This window comes from Dichotomopilus funicola, assembly GCF_033296635.1.
Source record: "Dichotomopilus funicola strain CBS 141.50 unplaced genomic scaffold C8A04scaffold_19, whole genome shotgun sequence".
NCBI lineage: Eukaryota > Fungi > Ascomycota > Sordariomycetes > Sordariales > Chaetomiaceae > Dichotomopilus > Dichotomopilus funicola.
The window spans coordinates 188,154-212,050 of record NW_026944040.1 but is presented as its reverse complement, the minus strand read 5'-3'; the positions used below and the strand labels follow the sequence as shown (position 1 = coordinate 212,050).

The 23,897-nt window shown below is 53.0% G+C and overlaps 10 protein-coding genes and 1 non-coding gene across 11 annotated transcripts; 4 read left to right on the top strand and 7 right to left on the bottom strand.

Moving 5' to 3' along the window:
• Positions 1-200: 200 nt before the first annotated feature.
• C8A04DRAFT_27253 (uncharacterized protein) lies at positions 201-1,004 on the bottom strand (the record flags this gene model as incomplete). Its single annotated transcript, XM_062780238.1, has 1 exon — positions 201-1,004. One exon carries the CDS (start codon positions 1,002-1,004, stop codon positions 201-203), a length of 804 nt encoding a protein of 267 aa, XP_062638376.1.
• A 2,112-nt stretch (positions 1,005-3,116) lies between these two features.
• On the top strand, positions 3,117-4,482 carry C8A04DRAFT_11012 (NAD-dependent protein deacetylase hst2-1; the record flags this gene model as incomplete). Its single annotated transcript, XM_062776802.1, has 3 exons — positions 3,117-3,267; positions 3,335-3,713; positions 3,816-4,482. The coding sequence occupies 3 exons, from the start codon at positions 3,117-3,119 to the stop codon at positions 4,480-4,482; spliced, it is 1,197 nt and encodes a 398-aa protein (XP_062638375.1).
• Positions 4,483-5,899: 1,417 nt separating this feature from the next.
• Positions 5,900-7,098, bottom strand: C8A04DRAFT_36136 (uncharacterized protein; the record flags this gene model as incomplete). The annotated part of the gene is made up of 3 exons (XM_062783416.1): positions 5,900-6,636; positions 6,675-7,025; positions 7,074-7,098. The coding sequence occupies 3 exons, from the start codon at positions 7,096-7,098 to the stop codon at positions 5,900-5,902; spliced, it is 1,113 nt and encodes a 370-aa protein (XP_062638374.1).
• A 1,732-nt stretch (positions 7,099-8,830) lies between these two features.
• Positions 8,831-9,547, top strand: C8A04DRAFT_11001 (S-adenosyl-L-methionine-dependent methyltransferase; the record flags this gene model as incomplete). The annotated part of the gene is made up of 1 exon (XM_062776797.1): positions 8,831-9,547. The coding sequence occupies one exon, from the start codon at positions 8,831-8,833 to the stop codon at positions 9,545-9,547; it is 717 nt and encodes a 238-aa protein (XP_062638373.1).
• A 63-nt stretch (positions 9,548-9,610) lies between these two features.
• C8A04DRAFT_36134 (glutathione S-transferase) lies at positions 9,611-10,534 on the bottom strand (the record flags this gene model as incomplete). Its single annotated transcript, XM_062783415.1, has 1 exon — positions 9,611-10,534. The coding sequence occupies one exon, from the start codon at positions 10,532-10,534 to the stop codon at positions 9,611-9,613; it is 924 nt and encodes a 307-aa protein (XP_062638372.1).
• Positions 10,535-11,082: 548 nt separating this feature from the next.
• Positions 11,083-12,307, bottom strand: C8A04DRAFT_27248 (uncharacterized protein; the record flags this gene model as incomplete). Its single annotated transcript, XM_062780237.1, has 3 exons — positions 11,083-11,085; positions 11,294-11,804; positions 11,868-12,307. 3 exons carry the CDS (start codon positions 12,305-12,307, stop codon positions 11,083-11,085), a joined length of 954 nt encoding a protein of 317 aa, XP_062638371.1.
• A 447-nt stretch (positions 12,308-12,754) lies between these two features.
• Positions 12,755-14,652, bottom strand: C8A04DRAFT_27247 (uncharacterized protein; the record flags this gene model as incomplete). The annotated part of the gene is made up of 2 exons (XM_062780236.1): positions 12,755-13,560; positions 13,614-14,652. The coding sequence occupies 2 exons, from the start codon at positions 14,650-14,652 to the stop codon at positions 12,755-12,757; spliced, it is 1,845 nt and encodes a 614-aa protein (XP_062638370.1).
• A 2,798-nt stretch (positions 14,653-17,450) lies between these two features.
• C8A04DRAFT_27246 (uncharacterized protein) lies at positions 17,451-18,464 on the top strand (the record flags this gene model as incomplete). Its single annotated transcript, XM_062780235.1, has 3 exons — positions 17,451-17,702; positions 17,784-17,982; positions 18,136-18,464. The coding sequence occupies 3 exons, from the start codon at positions 17,451-17,453 to the stop codon at positions 18,462-18,464; spliced, it is 780 nt and encodes a 259-aa protein (XP_062638369.1).
• Positions 18,465-19,201: 737 nt separating this feature from the next.
• On the bottom strand, positions 19,202-19,292 carry C8A04DRAFT_t50. The gene has a single exon. It is a non-coding gene; the product is annotated as a tRNA-Pro (tRNA).
• Positions 19,293-21,786: 2,494 nt separating this feature from the next.
• C8A04DRAFT_36131 (uncharacterized protein) lies at positions 21,787-22,116 on the bottom strand (the record flags this gene model as incomplete). Its single annotated transcript, XM_062783414.1, has 2 exons — positions 21,787-21,921; positions 22,036-22,116. The coding sequence occupies 2 exons, from the start codon at positions 22,114-22,116 to the stop codon at positions 21,787-21,789; spliced, it is 216 nt and encodes a 71-aa protein (XP_062638368.1).
• Positions 22,117-22,731: 615 nt separating this feature from the next.
• On the top strand, positions 22,732-23,848 carry C8A04DRAFT_36130 (uncharacterized protein; the record flags this gene model as incomplete). The annotated part of the gene is made up of 2 exons (XM_062783413.1): positions 22,732-22,947; positions 23,069-23,848. 2 exons carry the CDS (start codon positions 22,732-22,734, stop codon positions 23,846-23,848), a joined length of 996 nt encoding a protein of 331 aa, XP_062638367.1.
• Positions 23,849-23,897: the final 49 nt, after the last annotated feature.

Sequence of the window (23,897 nt, the reverse complement as noted above, 5' to 3'; positions counted from 1 at the left end):
TTCCCGACCGACCAAGTTGGCGTTCGTGGGCTTCTTCACCCTGGAGAGGGGCGGCACGACCCGGTGAGGGGGATAAGAGAGGAGAGCGAGACGGGGCTGGCGGACTTGTCGGCGATGATGGTGCTACCGCTCAAGTCGCGGGGGGGTGTTGATAATGGGGCTATAGATGATCGATCGTGTTGCCGTGGTTGGGCTGGAACTCATGTTGGCTTTCCTTTTGACTGGAATCGACGGACGAAGGTGTTCCAGGTTTTGATGGACCTGGTGAAATTCCTCTTGAGGCAGCGGATGAGACCGCACCTCTTTCGGGACTTGGCCTTGGGTTTGCCATCCTCGCGCTCTTCTTGGTCTTCGCCCTCGATCACCAGCAGGGAGTCCGATTTCGATCCCACACTGCCGTTGTAACCCCCCCCACCCAACTCCTCCTCCCACTCGTTGTTGTCTTCCGATCCGGCATCGTAGTCGGAGTCCCGCGAGCTTGAGCCTGTGCCGTTGCCGGTGTTTGGATCTGAGGTGGGGCTAGGGATAGAGCTGGGGTTCATAAGGGCTCTCCCGCGGGGCGGGAGATACCCTCCGTCCGAGTCGCTGTTGTTCTCGTCGGTGTCGGTCTCATCGCCGAACTCTTCTCGGAAGAAAATGGGCTTTTGAGTGGTGAGAGCGACCGTTGGCTGAGACCGTGCCGTGATTAGGGCGGTGATGTAAACCGGGAGCTTGACACGGTTGCTGTCATTGGTGTTGGTGGCCGCGTTGTTTTCGTGGGTTTGGGTGGGTACCGACTGGAGGCTGGGGGGCTTGGGGAAGTGCTTGCTAACGATGGGCTCTGACTCAAACCCATCGCCCCTGTCTAACACGGGAGCATATTTGATGCTCGCGGGAGTGGGTGCCGGTTGTGGTGACGGCGAAGGATCCGAGTCAACAAAGGGGTCGGATAACTCGCCCGGGATACCTTCGTTGTACGAGCTGTTGCTTCTAGCAAGTTGCTGAAGGAAGGTGATGTCATCCATCCTGACTTGGTTCGGCGTGCTTGAGATGCTGTGTCAAGATGATGGGTTGGGTTGGTTAGGATGGAATGTGAAGAAAAGTTGGGGTAAATATGGGAGAGGCGGTGTTTAAATACTATCCCGAATGACACCTCGCGGGATCAAAGGGGAAGCAAACATGACGGCTGTGTTGAGCGTGTCTGGCGCCAGAGCGGTCCATGTCGACGAGGGCTGTTCACTGAACAAATGATCAGAACAAATGGAGTAGCTTTGGTTGCAATGATTCCCAGGGTATATAGGTCGTGTCGAGCTGATAGCGCTGAGGGAAACACTGAAACCGCAAAAGCCGAGTGATTGTTTACATCAAGAGGGAGGTATGTCGGCATAGAGAGGGCGGAACAACGCCACTTTAATACCAGAGTTTTAGACGGTTCAAATCACAAAAGAATGATATTTGAGAACCCCCCCGGAGCAACGTTTCCTGCTTGTGTTTGAGTCTGGCTACCAACATGATAAACCAAACCACAGAAATCTTGAACAAATAGATTCATGTCCCATAGCAACAAACGCATGTTTGAGACAGCAAATCCTACAATACAATTCAGGACGAGCCGGCCTAGCAATACCAGCCGTTTGTACTCAGGTGTGTAAATCATCTTAGGTCTCGCTTTATGAAGGGCCGTCGTATTCTAGACTCTTGGACATTGCCACGGCTATATGTACTTCCCAATCTCCCAAGTTCTATTCCCAAGAACAGAGGAACATATCTGGAATCTGGAATATCAATCACACTCTGCTTCGTCTGGCCGTACGTCCGGCCCATCTGTTTGTTCATGTTTGCCAACGTTGGGGCTTATTCGTCACGCAATCATCATAGATAGGTAGCCGGCCGCATATCGTCCCATGTCCCTTTCCTTACTCCTCGCTATCAAAATATGCTCAGAAAACGCTTGTAAGCACCCTGTTCACCCTGCAGAACTCTGTTTGCGACAACCATAGCACCGATATGAGTTGCAAACACAGGCCACCACTCGTCCTTGAGCGGAGTTAAGTTAGTTCTCGGATTGAGTCAGGCAAGCTATTTAATTTCATATGTTTGAGGTATAGAGTTGCTGGATTGCATAATTATTGATCTAAATCATGCAAGTATGTTGCTCAATCGACATCAGCTGGCAGCCGTTTCCTTGTTTGTTTATCGACAGGATTTTTCCCTGTCTTCTGAGCTTGTATTTCTTAACAATTGTTGACAAGGATGGACGATCGATTCAAACCTGGTCGACCATGACGTTGTCATCAACATCCATACGGCGATATATTGTTTGGCATGGGCTATCGTGGACAGTAATTAGATCTTAATGTTGTTGAGACTTATTAATTCTCCCTGACCACTCATCTTACCCCTCACCGTATTATGCAGGCTACCTACCTGGCTATATCGTGAAATTTACGGATGTCGAGGAACTGTTCCCAACTCTCATCCTCTTTCAGGGGGAGAGTTTAACAAATGTTGCAGGATAGTGTGAATAAAACCCTAACCCTGTAGTTTCATGTTATCCTCCAAGCAGGGAAACCCCACCAAGAAAGCGGGCCGCCCCTGACCCTGACACACCATTACCCAATCGACTGATGAATCCTTCATGGCTTGTGCATTCATGTGAGCGTTGAAGATCCATTCTTCATCTCACTTCGCAACCACAACCCCTTTCCGATTACCAACTTGACTCACTCACGACGCACAAGTAAGGATCCTGACAGACCAGCCAATTCCGACTTGCTCACACCTTGGCCCCAATTATCGGACTGCCGGGATCTCTTTCTGTGTCGTGCGGCGTGCCCCTCGCCGAGTGCCAGCGAGCATCCATCACTCACCGTCACTATCACTATCGTCACATCACTCACCGGCCCCGCCGCATCCTCGTCAAGATAGGCCGCCGACACACATCAGGGCCACGCCCACGCCAGGGCCAGCATTTAACCTCCCACGAATTCAACGACGAATTCGACAATTTCGACAGTTTCTCGGGCGGCTTTGACGACTTTTCCGTTCAGGGCAAAACGCCAGGCGGTGGAAAGAAAAAGTCAACCAAAAACAGCAAGGGCAAACACAGCAACAAGGGAAAGAAAAAGAACCGCAAGATGGGCCAGGAACAGTCCCAGGTCACAGAGGATACGCCGCCTCTAACCCTGCAGGAGCGCACCCTGCCGGCCGTCGCCGATCTCATCAAGTCTGGCCGGGCGCGCCGCATTGTGGTCATGACGGGCGCGGGTATTTCCACCGCCGCTGGCAGTACGTTCCTCTTCCTTTCCCCGTCCATCTCCCTCAGAATCTGTGTCAAACTAATAACTCCTGTCAGTCCCCGACTTCCGCTCCCCCGACACAGGCCTCTACGCCAACCTCGCAGCCCTCAACCTCCCCGAACCCGAAGCCGTCTTCGACCTAACCTTCTTCCGGCAAAACCCACGGCCCTTCTACGTACTCGCGCGCGAACTCTACCCAGGCGCGCGTTACCGCCCCACCATCTCGCACGTGTTTCTCGCCCTGCTTGCCCGCAAGGGCCTGCTGCATGCGCTGTTCACGCAGAATATTGATTGCTTGGAGCGTGCGGGGGGCGTGCCGGGGGACCGGATTGTGGAGGCGCATGGGAGTTTTGCGAGTCAGAGGTGTGTGGATTGTAAGGTTTTGTTTGATGAGGGGAAGATGAGGGGGTTTGTGGAGAGGGGGGAGGTGCCGAGGTGCGAGGCGGAGAGGACTGGTGATAGGGAGGCAGAGGCGTCGGGGGGACTTGGCGGGGCGGGGTTGGATGGGGAGGAGAAGGCCGCGTGGGATGGGCCGAGGGCCGATGACGGGGTGTGTGGTGGGCTGGTGAAGCCGGATATCGTGTTCTTTGGGGAACCGTTGCCGCGGGCGTTTTTCGACCGTATGTCGGCTGTGAAGGAGGCTGATTTGGTGCTGGTTATGGGCACCAGTCTGCAGGTCCACCCGTTTGCGGGGTTGCCGGATATGGTGAATGAGGACATCCCGCGTGTGTTGTTCAACCTGGAGCGGGTCGGGTCGTTTGGGACGCAGGCGGATGATGTCATGGTGTTGGGGGACTGTGATGGCGGGGTGCGGCGGCTGGCGGATGAGTTGGGGTGGCGGGACGAGCTGGAGAAGACGTGGCGGGAGTTGGTGGGTGATGAGGAGGCTGAGAGGCAGTTGCAGGGCGCGGCGAAGAGGGTGGCGAAGAGACAGGACGAGGTGAGCAAGTTGGCGGATGAGGTGGATCAGGCGCTGCATATTGGGGACGAGGAAGGGAGTGTGAAGCGTGAGGGAGGAGAGAAAGAGCCAGTTGTCGGTTCTGTTAAGGGTACTACCCAAACAGCAGGTAGTGAGGCCCAGACGGCGAAAACTGATGAAGCTGGAATCGCTTCGGAGAACGAAGCTTTGGCTGGTGTTGGGGATCAGTATTCTTCGGCAAACACCAGCGACAACGCAAAGACAAAGACGGATGGGACGGGCTAGCTAGTTTTACTACGGATTTGATGATTTCCGCGGTTGCCTTTTGGCATGTGTTATACCAACTACATATAGAGTTTGGTGTCGTGGTCAACATTTGATGTTTGCTGTGAGAGTTGAGGCACAGTTCAGTTTTACCGCTCGAACATGTAAAACACAAATGTCACGGCCCGTTTTTGAGGCTGGTACGCTTGCGATAACCGATATCGTTGTCATGGATAATTGTCAAGCTAATTACCTACGTATGTTTGCTGATCAATGAGCCATATGGATTTAGTATTGTTCGTTCAGATTACGTTTGGCAACAGCCAAACCACAGAAAAAAGCGCTTTCACAAAGTCGGGGTAATTATTGCCTGACAAACTTTGAACCAATGTCAATTCTGTTTAAATCGAAACTTGTTATTTACAAATAATGCAAGCCATGGCAATCGATGACTCATAATACGACAATAATCTGACAAGTTTTCCATGGTCTCATTTAGCTGTAGCATGAAACCAGCGTTGCTTAACGGAGCTGTAACAGACCGTCATTTCCTGCCACAACTCTTTAGCCTGGATTTATTCACAAAGCTTCCCATTTTTTGCGGTTCTTGATGTGCCTATCTGGTACCTGGTTAACCCTTCTGATCACCGCACTTCAACATGCCCTTCACTGTGTCTCCTCATTTGCACCCACATAAAAAACACCACAGTGACCGCACAAAAGTCGTAACATTCACCGACCTCCTCTCTCCAAAGCCCTACACTCCAGCCAACCCGTCCCAGCCAACCGGCCAGATGCAGTGGTGAATGATGGACGGCATGACCGGAGAAGCCGATTGATACTGGGGTTGATACCTCGACCAACAGAGTCTACAATCCGGTTCACTCTAAGATTGATGCTCCGGTTAACGGTAAAATCGAGAACGGGAATTGGGAGTGACACCGGAATCCACAAAGAACCTGTTCAGAAGATTATAGGACGGGTTTCATCGTTCAAGTGATTGTGCCGTTGCTCGATTACTAATTAATTCTCATCCTCGAAATTCAACCCTAAGGTACTTCGCCCAGAGTCCTTGACACACATTATTCTTCGCCCATAATCTATTCTTCTGCGCTCGTGCCCGTAGACTTGGCGCCTCAATATTCTCCCCGACTTTTTGAAGTGGCCTAACCTTACATTCCTCCTCTTTGAAATCCCCTGAGGTTTTGCGCCTTTGCCTGTCAGCTGTATCGACAGCTGGCGGGGGCGAGCACCGGCGCTGTTCGCTTTGGGCGTATTATTCAAAGGTTGTGATGCAGCATCGTAGAGTGGCTGTGTTCCACCAAGCAACCCAAACTCCGGCAGCTGTCCCGCGATCCTTCGACTTTCCCGTTCTTTGTGGTATGTCCTGCGTTGTCTGCCGCGAGCCGGAGTATTCTTTGTCGGTTGTCTATCCGTGTCAGCTTGCTTCGGGTTGAAGCCATACATGAGCCAATTCATCCTGCTCCATGCGGTTGAGTCTCCAAGTCCAGAGGCGAAACAGCTGGTCCATTTCTTCTTGGTCCCTCGGCGGCGACCTCTTCTCCAGTGGGGTACCAAAGAAAGGGGGGTTGATTGGCGGCCGTTCGAAGAAGCCATACATGCGGGCCAACCGGTCCTGCTCCTCGCGACTGATTTTCTGAAGGTCGCAGAGGCGGAATCTCAAATTCATTTCTTCTTGGGTTTTCGGTGGCGTGTTCAACTCTCTCTCAAGCTCAGGTCCACGTTTCTGAGCCTTCGCAACCGCTGCTCGATCCCTAGCATCGAACTGCTCCTGTACCCAACCCTCCCTTCGAAGCCTGAAGTCCGTCATTCGACGTTCGTACTCGTCTGACTCGATGAGAGTGCCCGGCTCATACCGTACCTTTGCTATTTCCTCCCGCTCTTTCTCACGTTGTATGTCACCTTCCTGGGTTTCGTGATGTGCCCTGGCGCAATCGATGAGGTCCTCTTTGAGGAATATTTTGTTGAATTGGTATTCTTCCTCACTCCAGCGGGAGCTCTCCCGTGCATATCCCAATCTTTCCCAGGCTTCACGAAATAGGGGAGCGGTGCTGGACGGCTGGACACGCGGCAAGACCTTGGAGAGTCGAGACCATAATCGTTTCCAGGGTTCATCAGACATCCCTACGTGACGTGCTGGTCTTAACGGCCGCCCTACTATTTGTGTTCCATCACCCTAAGATCTTGCTGACGCTCAGAGTAAACCCAGTCGGAACGAAGGTAGATATTCCTTTCCTGGAGCATGGCCTTCCGTAGCTGATACCATTCCTCGCCGAGGTGTTTCCGACCCCAAGCCGCATACGTTTCAGGATCATACGGCTCTGGCTCAGGCGTCCCTGGTACCCACCCGTCAGGATCATACGTGTCGGGAACGTCTATCGGCGAAACCGATATGTGCGTGCCCAACACGCGTGCATAATATGAGCGCTGTGGCATCTCCCGTTCTTCTTGGGTGTCCATACCCTCGTCGGGTTTGGGGTTAAGACGGCTGGATCCGCCATTGTCGTCGGGGCTATTCCAGTTGAGAGGCGGATGCACACCATCTGTGGTAGTGCTGTCAACTGACTGTCTAGTCGTTGATGCCAGCTGACGCTGTGCGTGCGTGGGCGAAGACATCTGGAATGGAGAGGGGAATATGGGTGCAGATGTGTGTGTTGTTTGAAGAACAGTTGAAGGGGACGGTCGAGTTCAGTCGGGAATGCACTTGTGTTTTAAGCGCCGGTATCTGCGCCAAAAGCCAGGGCGGGTTGCCTCACTACCGCCCTCTCGCTCCTGGATAAACAGGCCTGCACTCCTTTCTTTCCCCAAAATGTTTCCTAAGGATGTACGCCCTGACAGCAATCGAGGCTGCATTCTCCCTACATCGCAGAAAAACAGGCCACGCGTGCGGATTGGGTTGGACCGAACAGCTATAGCACCGCCCTACCTCGTCACTATCGGCAGACGTTGACCATAGGTAATTAATGATTTGATCCTCGCCCCTCACTTTTCAAGAAATGGCCGAGGTTACTTCAATTTCAACAAAAAGCCAACGAGATCCCCTTCCACGATACATCCGTGGAGGATGAGACCTGGCGCGACTCTACCACGTCGTCACGAATCGGGATCACGGAAAATTCGCAACTGCGCAAATAATTATGGAAGTCTCCTCGGCGAAACGCCGTGGCACTTAATTAACCCGATCCTAAATACGCCTTAATTAATACTCAAATTCGGCACGGCCGAGTTCGACCTCATACCGCCGAGAATGCCGGGCTAAGATAGGGGAAGTCTCGCCAGGCAGAAGCTTGGCCGTCTTTGCCAACTAACTCGACCCCGAGCGAATGGCCGAGGGCACTTTAGAGCAGCTCCTCACGCTGAGCTTACAGTCTCTCCGATCTGAAGCAATAACAACCACCTACCAAACTGTGTCGACGATCACCTACAGCACCCACAACAGTGAACACTCGGTTCAGAACCCACCCAAGCAAGCTTGGAGCAAACGATGTCGCCCGAAAGGTCCATGACTCAGCGTACGTAACTACCTAGGTACCGTGTCTCAGAAACGGGGATGGACATCGGAAATATTTGACCTCGTTTTCCCTTCTCGATACACCGCTCATACCATTGCTCACACCGAACGTTCGTCTGTCTCACCAAGACCAACGCATCGAGATGAGGACGGACTGCCCTGCATACCCAATCAACTGCTTGGTCAATTCGCCCCAGGTTTTGTGTTAATTACATTTCTCTAACCTAACAAGGCTCCTATCAATCCCATCGGGGTAAACAACCCTTTATTGTGCTGAACCACAACAAATTATATCACTTTCACCGCAGCGCGGAACTCCGAGCTCTGACTCCTGCCTTATTCCCAACATGACCGCCAAGCCGGGGGTGAAAGTCGCCCAAGGCCGGAACACACACAATCCTCGCTCGGTTTTATCGGTGTTGTTGGTCCTTCTCTCATGTGAGTGCTGATCAGCAAGAGAGCGATCACTTATGTTGAGAGATGGCACGATTCACTAATTTTAGGAATGTCGGAGACCGATAACTCCATTCTTGGGCAGACATGGTGTAAGATTCTGAAACCACCAACCGACGAGTAGGAAACGAGCGGGTCACCCAGCGGACCCTCGGCGATCTCGGAGGAAAATGTCCCACATATTCACGGTAGTAAAGTCGGTTGCGCAATACGCTAGAGAGTTGATCCCACTTAGGTATATAATCGAGTATGAATACCCAACTACTCCAGCTCAAAATCTTTCCTCGCTCTTCAGTTGGTAGCATACATCATCTGCCCAAGAAAGCACTACCTCCACCACGTCAAACCCACCCCCCAACCCAAAGCTCCCAAACATCAGACACCATGACAGCCCGAAACGTCTGGAACAGCGACCAATACAACCCCCTCTGGGGTGACGTCGACGACTACACCTTCCCCCACTCCCACCCTCCCTCCCGGCCCAACACCAAGGCCCTCCAGGACGCCGTCGCGGGCTCCCGAGCCGCCGGCCTCCCAGATATCTCCGTCTCCCCGGTGCAAGGCAAATTCCTCGCGTTGCACTGCCGCGCGTCGGGCGTAACCCACGCGCTGGAGGTCGGCACGCTAGGCGGGTACTCGGCCATTTGGCTGGCGAGTGAGAACCCGCAGCTGCGGCTTGTTACGGTGGAGTACGAGGCAAAGCACGTTGAGGTGGCGCGGAGGAATATTGAAGCGGCTGGGTTGGCGGATCGGGTGGAGGTTATCCATGGTGCTGGTGTGGATGTGCTGGCGCGGTTGAGGGAGGAGGTGAAAGCGGGCAAGCGGGAACGGTTTGGGTTTGTTTTTATTGATGCGGATAAGCCGAATAACTGGAATTATTTGAGGCTGGCGAAGGATATGGTGAGGCCGAACGCGGTGATCTGCGTTGATAATGTGGTTCGGCAGGGGAAATTGGCAGATTCGGATACGACCGATGTGATGGTCCTGGGGGCTCGTGAGGTGGTGGAGAAGGCTGGGAAGGAGCCTGGGGTGGATTCGGTGGTTATCCAGACGGTGAGCGACAAGAGCTACGATGGGTGGTTGTGGGCTGTTGTTGGATGAATTTGTCTTAATGTGTAGATATCTCGTCATTTCAACCTGGTTTGGTCTGTTCCAAACCCAAAATCAAGGCAACCCCCTTCCCTTCCTCGTAGCCTGCCCGACCTCAGACTGCGTAGTATCCTCGGCATACCGTTTATACACCTCAATGTACTTCTCCTCCTCACTCCACGTCGCCTTGACACTCTCCCTCTCCACAACCGCCGCAAACCACTCATCCCACCTCGCCCACGCCCCCTCTTCCTCTTCTTTCCTCTCACCCTTCCCCGGAATCCCCACACCGCCCGGCTTATAATGATCAATTAAAAACAGCCTCTTCGCCCACGGCGCCAACATAACATCCACCAGACTAAACCTCCCCCCCAAAAACCACGGCCCTTTCCTTCCCGTCCGCACCATCTCCGCCGCAAACTCCCTCAGCCCCTTCAGCAACTCCCGCCTAGCCTCCTCAATGGTATACACTTTCTCCTCCGTATGCTGCAACAGCCGATAAAACGCCGGCACAATCCGCGTGGCGATGTGATTGATCCACAACCGACACCGTGCTCTCTCAAACACCGCTTCCACACCCTCACTCTCGGCAGGCAACAGCCGCGGTCCATAAACCCCCTCATCAGCAAATTGCTCGTCCAAATACTCACAAATCACCGCGCTTTCACCCAGCGACTGTTCCTTCTCATTCCTCCCCCCACCAGATCCATCCTGCTCTGTGGTGGTAACAACAGCCAAAGTAGGCACCAACCCCCTCGGATTCAACCGCAAGAACTCGGCCTCTTTCCGGTACGGGTTGATTTCCACATACTGGTACGGGATCTGTTTTTCGGCTAGGACGATCCAGGAGCGTTGGACGAAGGGGCAGAACCAGCCGCCGTAGAGACGCAGGCCGGGGGTGGAATAGGATTGGGGATCGACTGGGTTGGCGTGGGCTGAGGCGAGAGAGGCGGCTGCGCCTGTGGGGTGGGGGTGGATTGTGGTGTCGGGGGTGGACATTGTTTTCTTTTTGGGGTGTTGTTGTGGTGTTTAGTATTTGGGGAGGTAAGTTGTTGAAGGTTTTCTGTTGGCGGGTTGCGATGATGGGGAGATTTTACTGAAATTGGTTTCGCTTTGGGACGTGATGCTGGATCGAAGGTTGTTGGTGGGGTGAAGTTGTGGATGACGTTAGAATGCGGGGAACTGAACGGCCGAGGTTACACTCATCCTCGTCCCATTAATCAGTAGAGCCCTTCTCGTCAGAATTAAAGCTCATGAGAATGTCCGAAGCTTTGCTGAATGACAAACCATCTGAAAAAGAAAGAAAAGGACCACAACTACAGGTGTTTCTCAAGTCTTGATTGTAAGAGAATCGCTGATAGAGCAGAGAGTCAATCACTAACCAAACAGCTTATATTAAGTCAATATATCCACCCAATTACTCGTCATCAGACTTGCTACTTGTTATAAATATCGTAAATACATCTAATTCTGAACAAAACATAATCGTGTACTACAACCTCACGGGAGGAAGTGGGCAGTGAGCTGTTTGATGTTTTCAATCACTTTTACTAACTATTGTTAGTTACTTTCGTCAATAATAAAATTGCGTTGAACAGACGAATAACTACACGACTTCCTGTAATTACATCTTGTCTTTCCACCTTGCTCTCGTCATTCAGCTATACTTAAACTACCACTACCTTGGTCTGCGCTGGGCTGGCCGGTCCCTTGACCCAAAACAAGTGCATCAAGATACGAATCATCTCGATTCCCTACCATCATCCCTCCCGATCTCTCCTCGTACGCTATGCCATACCGAATAAACAACCCAGCCACTCTCGCCAAGCGAATAGATTCCATCACAGACTCAGAGAGCCCCCCAACCAACCTATCAAAGGTATCCCAAAACCCCTTTCTCAGCTGGTCGGCATTATCAAAATACTCCCACCCATTCTCGCCCATATTTCCGAGGCAATTATCCAGTGCGTACAGCGCGAACCCAAACGGCAGGAAGCTAGCCTCGGCCCAGTCGACAACACTTGTGATCTTGCCGGTGACGGGGTCGACGAGGATGTTCATCTCGTTGAGGTCGCCGTGGGTGAGGACCACTGGGTGTTCCCCGGAACGGAGTGAGTTAAGAAGTTTTGGTAATTGGGAGATGGATGGTTGGAAGCGGGAGGGGAGGGTTTCGGAGAGGTGGTGGAATAGCTTGGTGCAGTTGTTGATGGCGGTAGAGACTTGGTCTGGGTCTGTTGTTCGCCCGTTTAGCCAGGACTGGGCAAAGAACCTTTTTATTGAGTAGGTAATATTAGCAGGTTTCAAAGGGGAGAATCAGATGGTATTAACGGACCTCGCCAGACTTTCTACAGTAGCCAGCTGGAGTGGTAAACTCTCCGCCAAAGAAGCACGTATAAAGATATAGTTCTCTCCCGGGAGCTTGTCCATCGAGTACAGAGCGAGTGCATTGGCATCTTCCTTTCCTTCAGAATACGACGACGATCCACCAATAAGCCCATGAGAAACACACCCAGTCACGACATCTCCATGAACAGCCTTAGCTAACGCCATCATCCCCTCATTCAACGAGCTGCCCTGCTCCCGGAACTGAACGATCGTGATAGGCCCTGCTGTTACAGTGTAACTGGTCACGCCCTGGAGCGGAACTGGGCGAATATCCTCACCGAACTGGTTTCTGGCAAATTCATCGCATTGCTGTCTTGTTGCAGATGTTCCCGAGTCTGAAAAGAATGCGGCGATGGAGGAGTCAAGTTCGTAAATGACCTGAGGCATGGTGGGCGAGTGGCGTTGTACAAAGTAATGGGACGATGGGTTTGGATGTGTTCGGTGAGTCTGGCGCGAGTTGAACGTTGAAAGAATGCACAGTGAGAGTTTTCAAGACATCAAATGATCAAACCAGCAAGCCCCGCAGGATCTCAACACGCTAGAGACACTGCATGCAGTAGGTACAGTGTATTTACAATAATCTCACACTTCCAATCGACAACACCCCACCAAACTAGAATTCCATTCTGGGATTGAAGACCCCCCCATGGTGGAGAGACGCACAATTTGTGATACAGGGCATCCGTTTCTAACTAAGTCGCGAAAATAACGTGTTTACGGCTAGCACGGCTCCCGAACAAGCGACGATACAACAAGAAAGCTGGAAACAAGATTCCGCTTAGATTCACCCACTACCTATCTTTCAAATACATACATATAAATAACCCAAAATAATCACCCAAACCACCTAACACTAGTCCCCGTCGTATCAGTAGTCATAGTATCCCGTCCAAAATACGCCGGCCTTGGCGCCTCGGCCGCCCTCCCCCCGTTACTCGCCATCGTGACAGCAGGAGGCATAGGTAATGAAGGGATGCGCGGCGCCCCGGCGGCAGACTGGGGCATGGCTGGTGTGGGTGGGATCTCGGGCCCGTTGGGCTGTGTAGGGGTCATCACGCTGTTGAGCCAGCGCATGACTGGTTTTTTGGGGGAGCCGGGGGTTGGTGGGGGGTCGTAGGATGTTGGCCGGGGTTGTTGGGTCTGTTGGATTTGGGGTTGTTGTTGTGGTTGTACGCGTGGCGTGGGTGGGTGGTGTGTCAGTGCGGCGTAGGCTTGTCGGTCGATGAATATGTTGGCTGACTCTTCGTCTCCTTGCTCTGACTCTTGTTGTTGTTGTGACGGCTGCCGGGTCTTGGCTGCCGCGGGTGGAGCGTAATATGCGCCCTCCATATCGTTAGTGCCGTTATTAGACGCGTAGGCGGCTCGCATTAGGTCGTCCATGATTTGGGTGTTGGTCTTGGCCGCGTTGTAACCGCCAACGGTGCCGGGGAGCGGACCTGTGACGAAGGCTGCGCCGCCTTGTCCTTCGATGCCTGGGCCGGAGCCTGGGCCGGTACCTATGGCACGACTCATGGGAGGAGGCGAGGGGCCGTCGTCATTATCGCGGAGGCGGAATCGGCGTTGTGGGAAGAAGGGGAGACCGCGGCTGCGACGACGTTTGAACCAGAACAGGATGGCTGTGAAGATGAGGCCGGCGAAGGCTAGTGTTGTGTTAGTTGGAGACCTAATTTTGAGGGGGGGGAGGAAAACATACAGAGAACGCCAATCGTCACACCGGCCACCTGGCCCCCGCTCATCTTACTCGACGGTGGGCTGTCTATCGCAGGGCCGTTCATTTCGGGCTGGCTACTCGGCGTGCTGACTGCAGTTCCAGTCTCTTCATCTCGATTTCCACCGGCCAAGGGCACGGTACTCGACGGCGAATCGGTTACCACTGCGACAGGAGGCTGAGTCGAGGTGCTGGCGAGGGAGGTTATAAGGTCCTCGAGGGTTGAACTTTTGCTGGTGCTGCTCTGTATCGGAGTAGGAATAGGGACCATGCTCACCCCAGGGTGAGACGAGGTCGCAACAGTGCTGGTAGCCCGGGTACTGCTCGTGCTGCTGGTCGTAACTGGTGCTGAAGTAGCATGAGAGCTGGACGCCTTTGTTGTAGAAACAACTTGGGGCGTGGACGCGTGGATCGTGGATGACGAAGCAGACGACGTGATGGCAGGTGGAGGTGGGACTACTGCGGCTGGTGGTGGTGTCCCAACGGCCGGCGGAGCGCTGCTCTCGTCTTCACTCGCGGAGTCGCCATCATCCGATTCAATGCCATCGGACTCGATTCCATCACTCACCGAGTCAGAGTCTGACGCACTCTCCGGGTCGGGCTCGCCCGCCCCGACCTTCACGCCGGCGGAGATTTCGGCCCGTGGTACTGGAAGAGAGTCGATCCATTGGCCTGTCCGGTCTCGGGCGGTCAGAGAAGCAGCCACTGACGGGCTTGCAGAGGCGGAGACGGTGACTGACGGTTTCGCTTCCAGACCAACGCCGACGCCCACAGATGGCTTTGTGGTGGGCGTAGGCTGGTTGTTGTTGTTGCCGTCGTTGGACGATTCGAGCGAGTCCAAGGAGCCCAGGGAATCGAGAGAGTCGAGCGAGCTGACAGATTCGGTGTCCGAGACGTCGCCGTCGTCTGAGGTGTCATCGACCAGTTTTTGGCGTTCCGCTAGTTGCCTATCGTGCCTCTCGCGGCTTCTCATCTGTAACCAGGCATGATTGCGCCGGCGGACGGCGGGCCCGGTTGTCCTCATCGTAGTCTCAATATTGTCTTCCTCGGCATGTAGCAAGAATATTGTGATGCTAGAAGAAAGATAAGGTCGAAGAAGATCCTGTCCGGGTAGGAAGCGTGATTATACGAAGTTCGTATCAAACGATTTTGACAAGGAAACCCCGAAATTGCAGCCCAGCTGCCCCGTTCGAAAAGAAGTGAAGTGAAAGAAAGAAGCAAAACAGAGCGACGAACTAAATGATCTTCGGCCTACGAGAGTGGCGCCAAGGAAGGTAATAAAGTCGGCCTTACAAAGTGAGAAACCCAGTCGAAAGTCAGGGTCCAGGACGGGAACAGTCCAAACTCGCTCACTGGAAACACACTCATACTGGAAACACCACCGAGCCACCAGCCCCGTCTCTTGCCTCAGACCCTTGTGTTGCCCGGTTCACATTCTCCAGGGTTACCCGCAGTTCCTTACCTCGATGGTTTTTTCTCCATTTTTTCCCCCCCCCGGTCTCGCCCAACTTCACAACCCGCTGAGTCTCAGCGCAGAACCAAACTGAGACACTACACAGCCGCCAAGCACGTTGCCAAGCGCCATGGCCCAGATCCAGACATGCGAGCAGCTGCCATGTTTGGTACGAAGAAAGGAGAAGCCGTCCCGAAGTCTTTGGTTGTCGTTCGACGTCGATCAGATGCAGGGGAGATGCCGGGGCGAGTACAGGGGGCAGAAACTTAAATTGCAGCAGCCGTGTGGCCCGTGTGGGGGAAGCGTTGCGTTGTGGGTTGTGATAGGCCCAGCGCTGAGACCCCCTGGGACAGGCGGCTGTTGCAGGGCTGTGGGGCGCTTCTCGGCGCTGACGTCGAGGCGTTCTTCATGGGCACGCGACCACTTGCCGGAAATGATGGAGAGGGTTTTGAGGTTTGATCAGATAATTGATTATCTAACGAGGCGAGGAATGGAGCCATTTTGCGGAGATCATGCGAGATGGACGGTGCTTTTTCTTTCTCCGGTTTGACACTCTGTTGCTATTTTAAATATTTTCCGTTCTGCCTTTAGGATGGCATGTCGACAATGTGGGGACCGATTATGAGAGTTGAAAGTTTAGGAGAGCGCCTAGGGATTGCTCCATATTCTCTTTTTTACTTTCCTTTTTGCACTGCTGACTCTCCAGATAAGGAATCCTCCTGCAAGACTCAGTACAATGAAGGTAAGTGGTGCCGAGCCACGTTCCGAGAAGGAAGGTAGAACCGCGTTATCAGATCTTGTTGCGCCAGCCTGGTCAGCCAAGAAATTGGAAGCACGAAACAAACAAAACTTCAGCCGAGTGCCATTCGCCACCTTAAACACTATTCCAAGGAGCATTCTGTCCGCTCTCTACTTCGGGCAAGCGCCAGCGACCCATCTAAGGAATTGTGCACTCGGCACGTCTTTTTCTGGTAGGGCCACGTGCGCGATGACAATCACGTTCTCGGTGCGGAAGCGTACCCGTTCATAATTGAAACCTAACCTTTTACACGGAATAACTAAAATAGCATCAAGTCACACCGTGTCCATCAGTCCTCCTATCCTCTCATATTAACCCAATGGACAAACTGCGTCCTTCATGAGTCAGGACACAGAACCATCATTTTGGCACTGCCACACTCGTTATGATCCCCGGCAAGTTCAGATGATAACCGCCCGAACTCCGAGATATCCGAGATCCCACGAGAGAGACGGCGTACGGAAAATTTTATTCGCCCTCACGGGCGGATAAACTCAAGCAGGGATGCTGCAGTGTATAAAGTAAATTCCCGAGCCAAGATTGTCCATACACAACTCCCACACTGCAGTTTCAACCCTTCCAACCAGTTGGCTTGGCCGGGCTTGGCTGGTATCAGATGGACAGGGATGCAAGAGCGCCGCATCAAGTCCTCACAGCAGCCAGTAGCCAAAGTCAACTGCCTACATTGAAGTGCCGTGCCTTGCTGTAACGCCCAGTTGTGGCTATCCATGGTGCATGGCCGTGCCGGGCTTCCGAACTTGTACTCTCGTCATGAACCCCTAACCCCTGACTTTTGCGTTGCTGTTTCCAATCGGCCGAATATAGCAACTGCTCGCGTGTCGAGCTACTCACTTTAGTCCCCTCAGGGAAAGAAATTGTTCTTCGTCTCACCTATCCCCATTCCAGAACACCGGCCTACAAGGGCCTAGCCCAACTTGGCTACCCTAGGTAGATACACAGCGAGGAAGTGCTTGCTATTCGCTAGCATCCACACGCAGTCTCTATCCTCGGCTGTGAACCCAAGAGTCCAAGAGTCGCGTCAACCCTCACACGAAACCCTCGCTACACGACGAACCACCGAAGAGCGACGTGTAGAAACCTTGGCGGGGTAACTCCTGTCCTCGCCTTCATAGTAAAACCAAGTCTAGCCTTCTAAGGTGGTGGAGTATGCATGCCCAAGTTGACGACAGATTTAGAGACAGGGAGAAGTGGCGATGCAGAGAAGTGATGATGCCGAGTTCCGGTGAGAGAGTAAAGTGATGAGTTGCTTGGGGAGTGGCCAAGGTGTCGTCTAAACATGCCCTGGTTTCTAAATGTCTTGGTACGGGGTCTGACAGACTTTTCTCAGGGAAAGGGGGAGAGTTGTTGGCTTGGGGAATGCGATGTATAAGATGAACGATGTCGTCGATCCTCTCGGCCGGTGATGACAAGATCATTATTCGTGTTATTCTCTTCTCTCGGCGTCTTGGCTCGTGTCTTCACTTCCTATCCTTGGAGTTTATAAAGTCTTGTTGTACTATATCTTCCCTTATATCCCATCCCACCCCCAACAACACGCCCGCCTATCATCATGAAGCTCTCCACCAGCCTCCTTTTCTCCGCCCAGGTTCTCTCCATCCTCGCCCTCCCCGCACCACCCGAGATCGGAAAGGTTGCGGCCAACACCACCGTAGGTGGGGCTGCCGGAGCGGGAGAAGCGGGAGGTGCCGCCGAGGGTGAAGCCGGGGCCGAGGAGAATGAGATCGAGCAGCAAGGCCAGTTCGGAACGGTCATCACCCTCGGCGGTGGTGACATCAAGACCGATACCGTCTTTCCTCCTGGCGTAAGTCTATCATCATCCCCCCATTCCTATCCTATTGCTATCCACTACCAGCAGGTAATTAAATAACTAACACCCTCCCAGACCAATGGTGCCCTCGAAGTCGAGTTCCAGAACCAAGAGGGCCGTCAGCTGCGCGTCACTGAAAACCCGACGCCGGCCGCGGCCCCGGCAGGTTTTGTCGCCCTCGAGCCGGTCTCGTATATCGTTGAGTTGAGCGGGGGTGCGGCCGGCGCGCAGGGCCTGACGCTGCAGAAGATTGACTACATCCAGAATGCTGAGAGTGAGTTTCTGTTTTTTTATGCATACTCGTTTTACACACTGCCACCTCGCACTTCTTCATAACAATACCCACTTCCTACAACAACGTCACCCATACCCCCACCCCCGATGAAACAAAGATAAGCGGAAACTAACCCCTTCCCCCCCCAAATAGGCACAACCGACATCTCCGCAGGCCAAGTCGGCCGTTTCTGCCCCGAAGCCAACTCCTTCGTCTTTGGCGAGGGCGAATTCGAGTTTGAGGCTGAGGAAAAAGAGCTCAGCCTGTCTGTGACCAACATGGTTGGCGAGTGGGCTTTCTTTGTGCCTGATCCTGCTTCTGCTGGCGGTGCTGGTGAAGGTGCTGGTGAGGGGGGTACTGCTGCTGGAGAATTGGGGACGGGGGAGGGAGCTGGTACGGGAGCTGATGCCTCATGTGCTGCGGGGACTACTTGTCGTGCGTTGCTTGATGCGCTGCGGCAGCTGGTTGGTGGCCAGGTGTAAGGGGTGTATGATGGGGCTTGTTAGCGTGGCATCCAAGAGTGTGGGTGGCTTGGGATATTAGGTTATTTGCGTCTTCAGTTCTGCTTTTCCCAGTTTGATTTCTTGGTTCCATTTTTGAGTCTTGGTTGCTTTCCCATTTTCTTGCGAAGCACCGGCAACTTTTGTTGTTGCCCTGAACTAGTGTATATAAGTCACGTCATGATCTATTCAGTCAAAGACGCCCGCTGCCGGCAGTGTCCGTCGATATTTGTTGAGTTCTTCTCCCGTCTAAAAAGTTGGATGTGCTCATCTCTAGGCGTCATCGTTTTCCCGCCCTTCTCTCATTCATGCGCTGGACTCTGTTCAAACTAAAGAGTTAACATGTTAAGTTTCCCGTATTGCCCCACTGTCATGACTCGGACAGAAACAGAGTCAAGGTAGGGTTGAAAATAACGGAATCCGACCACCGTCATGAAACCCCGCGAATTCATTCGGACCCTCAGAGCCTATCGTAACCCCTGACCCGACCGCAAAGCTAGGTATTCAACGTGTCAGAATGTGATGGCTGCTTTCCAGGGGTGATTGTGAAACATCCTGGTGTTGGCCAAGTGCTAAGAAAGGAGTCTTATCGCGCACCGCCCCCTCGTCAATCTACAAGTCATTCCTGTAATGGGATAAAAATAACCCTATCTGCCAGAAATCATTGCTGAAATGTACAGTGATGGGGATTCACGACTTGCAAAATAAAGATCTTGATCGGGGCCACCCGGGGATTGAACCCGGGACCTCTCGCAAACGTTGCCGTAGGGTGAGCCCTAAGCGAGAATCATACCACTAGACCAGCGGCCCTTCATGATCAATTACGGAAGTCGCAACTTTCGCCACATATCTTTGCTACTGGGCAGGCTACAATGGCATACAACATAACGTCGAGCTCTAATTCTCATGTTAATTTCCTGGCCTAACTGGTAGGTCAACATCATGGTGTTTGGATCACTGTGCCTTCCGTTTATTGTATCCCACAGCTACAGTGGTTGCTAGCTTTCTCCAAATGCGTCATACCGCCTTCAATGCCCCCATGATTACTCATGTCGTTGTCGTTTTTCGATCGTCGTTTCAACCGTTGTAGTATAATACGGTAATACCCGAGTGAACGGGTGCTACCCCCACTTCTTCTTTGTAATGTGATGCATCATCATCTAATTCCGCTTTTTCCCGAACTACCTATCTACGGAGTTTATACGAGAAGGTGTCGCGAAGTCAGTACTTAGTCCAGCTAGACAGCATGCCGTCTAGCTATAGTTGGGGACAAAAACGTCGTGCGGTTCGAAACACATTACAATACCGCACAGAGCCTTCATCACCATGAGGTTGGCTTCCGTTGTCATGAGCATCGAGAGACTAAAGTGTTCGTGCCGTCACGGAAATTAAAAGTTCGATTTGATATAAGCCCCCTAGGTCCTTTCAATCTAGTTACCTTGTTGCCACCATCCAAGAGTCAAGTAATCACTCCAAAATCTAATATAATTACAACTGAAGGCTCAACCTCCCTTGCGCAATGAATTCGGCAACGCAAAAAGCCTTTCGCAGCCCAACCTATCACTAATCGTAATAGAACTCCCTCCGCAACTCATTAGGCCTGCGCTGCGCGAACATGAATTTCGCCAACCCTTCATGCTCGCCCACAGCACGCTTTATTCCCAGTCTCTTATTGTCCAGGCACACCGTTATGAAATCCCTTTGCCAATCATTGGCGACCGCTAATACATCGTCTCCGTTGTTGTTTTGGATGTTGACATCGGCACCAGCCTCCTCAATGAGGTACCGAACAATGCGCCCCATTTCCCACTCGGACCTGGTGTACCGCTTGCTCTGTATATATGCGTCTTTTCCATTAACTGAGCTTAAGTACCCGTCGGACCTGTTTGTGATAATCCGGTGCAATGCCGTATTGCCCTCCTTGTCTTGTATGTTGGTGTCCGCCTCAGCTTGTTCAACGAGGTACCTGACGACGTCCTCATGGCCGTCTGAGGCTGCCAGGCTTACTAACGTCCTCCCATGCCCGTCCTTCCGTTACCACTCACTCGAACCCACTCAATGAGATACTTGATGAGACCGATGTGTCCCCCGGAGGCCGCATGGCATGCCGCATGGAATGCTGCTGGGGTGGCACAATCGCTCTCCCCGCTGCCGCTGGCTCCAGTTCGCGCCATAAGGTACTTTACAACGGCCTGATGTCCCCTCGAGGCTGCCCGACATAAAGCTGTCTCACCCCAACTGTCCTCTTCCCCGGCATCCACGCCGACTTTCTCAATGAGACACGCGACGACTCCTATATGTCCCCCTCAGGCTGCGGCCTGCAACGCTCTAGTGAGTTGGTCTTTCATCTCGTGGGTGTGCGCACCGACTTTCTCGATGAGGTTTAGATGAGGGCCTCATGTCCGCTTTGGCTTGCGAAGGCCAACGGGGAATTTCTGGAAAGGTACCCCCCGTCCTAGGTGACATGGTTCACGTCAGCTCCAGCCCGCTTTATGAGATAATCAACGAGTTGAACAGTTTCATCACTGTGTTCCTTGGTGGATTGATCCAACGAGGTCCCCTCTCCTGTAACCAGCTGCATAGTTTTGGGCGTTCGAGAAGTATATGGAAAAGAGCTGGGCCACCTCTCACCGCAGGCCAAACGCAGCAGGTGAAGTAGGGTTCCTTCCCACTCTGATGTGTCGTTGCCCTCGAAACCAGCCCTTTCCACAAAATAACGGACAACATCCACGTACCCTCCCCGCGCGGCTAGATGCACGGGGGTTTCGTGCCTCGTAGTCTTGATATACGGGTCCGCTTTCGCTTCCTGGACTGAATAGTCCACGAGCATCAAGTTTCCTGCTCTAGCGGCAAAATGCAGTGGCGTCCGCCCCCGCGCATCCCGTTCATTTTTGTTTGCTTTGAGTTCCTCGATCAGATACCTCGCAATATCGTTCCGATCGGCTTGAGAACCTTCAGTTCCTGTAGCGACCAGATGCAGGGCCGTTTTGCCGCCCTTATCACGCTTCTTGACATCCACCAACCCAAAGCATTCGGTCAATTCCCGAACCCCCTATACGCGGATTACCTGACCTAATTAGATAATCAACGGATCGTGATAGTTATATTCCATTTTAGGGAAAGAAAATAAAGAGGCATGAAAGGCTCAGCTATACTATAATTGCCACTCCTCATGTCCCCAAAAAAGGAAAAGTAGGTACTTTATTTTTTTAACACGACGATCGATCCAGTGATTCCACAGTTCCCACCAAAACCAGAGTTATAATTAACTAAAGCACTCGTTTCTTGTGTGATTCACACAACCTCAGTTAGTGCTCCCCCTCCCGCCCTGATCCTTTCCCTTGCTTGTCCCCCCACTCGCTGGGAGGTTCTCGAGACCCGCGCCCTTAGAGAGCTCTGGAAGAGGTGCAGTCTTGTCCGCGCGATCGACATGGGTGGACTGGTGGATGGATGTTAGTGACACAGCGTTACAGACATGGCAGGAGCTGAAAGATCGCTGAACGAGGGTGTAGGGGGGAACCAGGGAATATAATAATATGGTGGTAGGCCGTACCTTTTCTTGGCCCGCGCCGTGGATGATGTTGTGGCCTGCTTCAATGGCGTTATCGCTCTGTCCGTTTCCTTGGCGAGGCATGGTGGATGTGTAGTGCTGTTGTGTGTGGCGTAATTATTAGGTTGTGTTTCACTATGTACGTTGAGCCGTTCAATTTGATATGTTTCAATGGGACGTGTTAAAGATCCATCATTTCCGAGATGAGGAGGTTTATAAACCGCTGCCATATCCTTTGACGTCACTCGGGCTGAACTATCAAACGTCATGACTTTCATTCTCACGACACTTGTGGAGAAGTTGTTGGCGATGACTGGGGTCCCGTCACTAAACGAAGCTCCACAGCAAGCGTCAGGCCACCTAGCTGAAGCTGCTTCGGCGGCCCGCACCGGACAAGGTTGACAATTCGGTTTGACGACGCCATTAAAATCGAGATAAAATCCCCGTGTGCACTTGCAACACATAGCCTACGCAATAAACTGAATCGTCAAATCGAGGCTCAAGCCGAGTCTTTCCCTCAGCCAAGAGTCGGGCCAGGTGGCCATCTGAGCTGCCAAGATTCCCAGACACTCGTGCCTGCCGGCCACCTTTTCGGGCGTTGACGTCAACCAGCCCCCAAACTGTCAACAAACCCACAGCCGGAACACTCTTTCTCCCGGGATGCGAGGCACGCGAGACTGGCTGATCCCCATTCTCATTATGCCCATTCTGCTCGGCGCACTTTACCAAAGCCGAACTGCAATCCGGGCCTGGATCCCTCAACCCAACTTTTCATTCTTCTCATTGTCGCCTCTCGCTCAGATTGCCCCGCGCAAAATGTCGACCACCATTTTTCACCACCCCGACACCAAAACCCCAGTAACTCTTCCTGCAGGCCTCTCTCAAACCCAACTTCTCGCCTTCCCTCCTTTCAATGTGAGTTCCCCGTAATGTGAAAGAGCACCTAGCCTGCCCAAGCTCACGGACAGGAGGAAAAGAAGAAGGATAAGCTCCACGCCATAAACTAACAAACCCTCGTTGCCCCCTCCCCCCTTAGGCCTGGTTCAAAACCCTCGACCACTCCCTCTCCACCCAACAGACATCCCCACAACACCCCTTCCACACCGACCCTTACACCCTCCAATCCATCACCGTCCAAGCCTTCGACCTCTTCGGCAGCCAACGCCTCGGGTTCGTCAAACTGACCACCTCCATATCCAACAGCGCCGGCGAGAAACTCCCGGGCGCGGTATTCTTGCGTGGACCGTCGGTTGCGATGTTAGTCGTGCTGGTGCCGGATGATGTGTCTGCTGGGTCTGGGTCGGGTGGAGATTATGTTGTTGATGATGAGCGATATGTGCTGCTGACCGTCCAGCCGCGGGTGGCCGCGGGGAGTCTGGCGTTTGTGGAGTTGCCGGCTGGGATGGTGGATGATGGGGGTAATTTTGCGGGGCAAGCGGCGAAGGAAATAGAGGAGGAATTGGGGATTGTGATAAAAGAGGGGGAGTTGGTCAACTTGAGTGAGTTGGCTCTGGAGGGGGAAGGGGAACAGAAGGGCGATACGGATGGGTCGTTGCCGTTGCCGTTGCCGAAAGCAGTATATCCCAGTGCTGGGGGGTGTGATGAGTACATTCCGATCTTTCTGCATGAGCGGAGGGTGCCAAGGGCCCAATTGGGCGAGTGGACCGGCAAGTTGACCGGGTTGAGGGACGAGGGGGAGAAAATCACGTTAAAGCTGGTCAAGATGAAAGACTTGTGGAAGGAAGGCGCGAGAGATGCGAAAGCTCTCGCGGCCGTGGCGTTGTGGGAGGGGTTGAGGAAGGAGGGCAAGATATAAAGGGCGATGGATTGTGGTATCAGTATGGTATGCTCTATTCCCAGCCTGG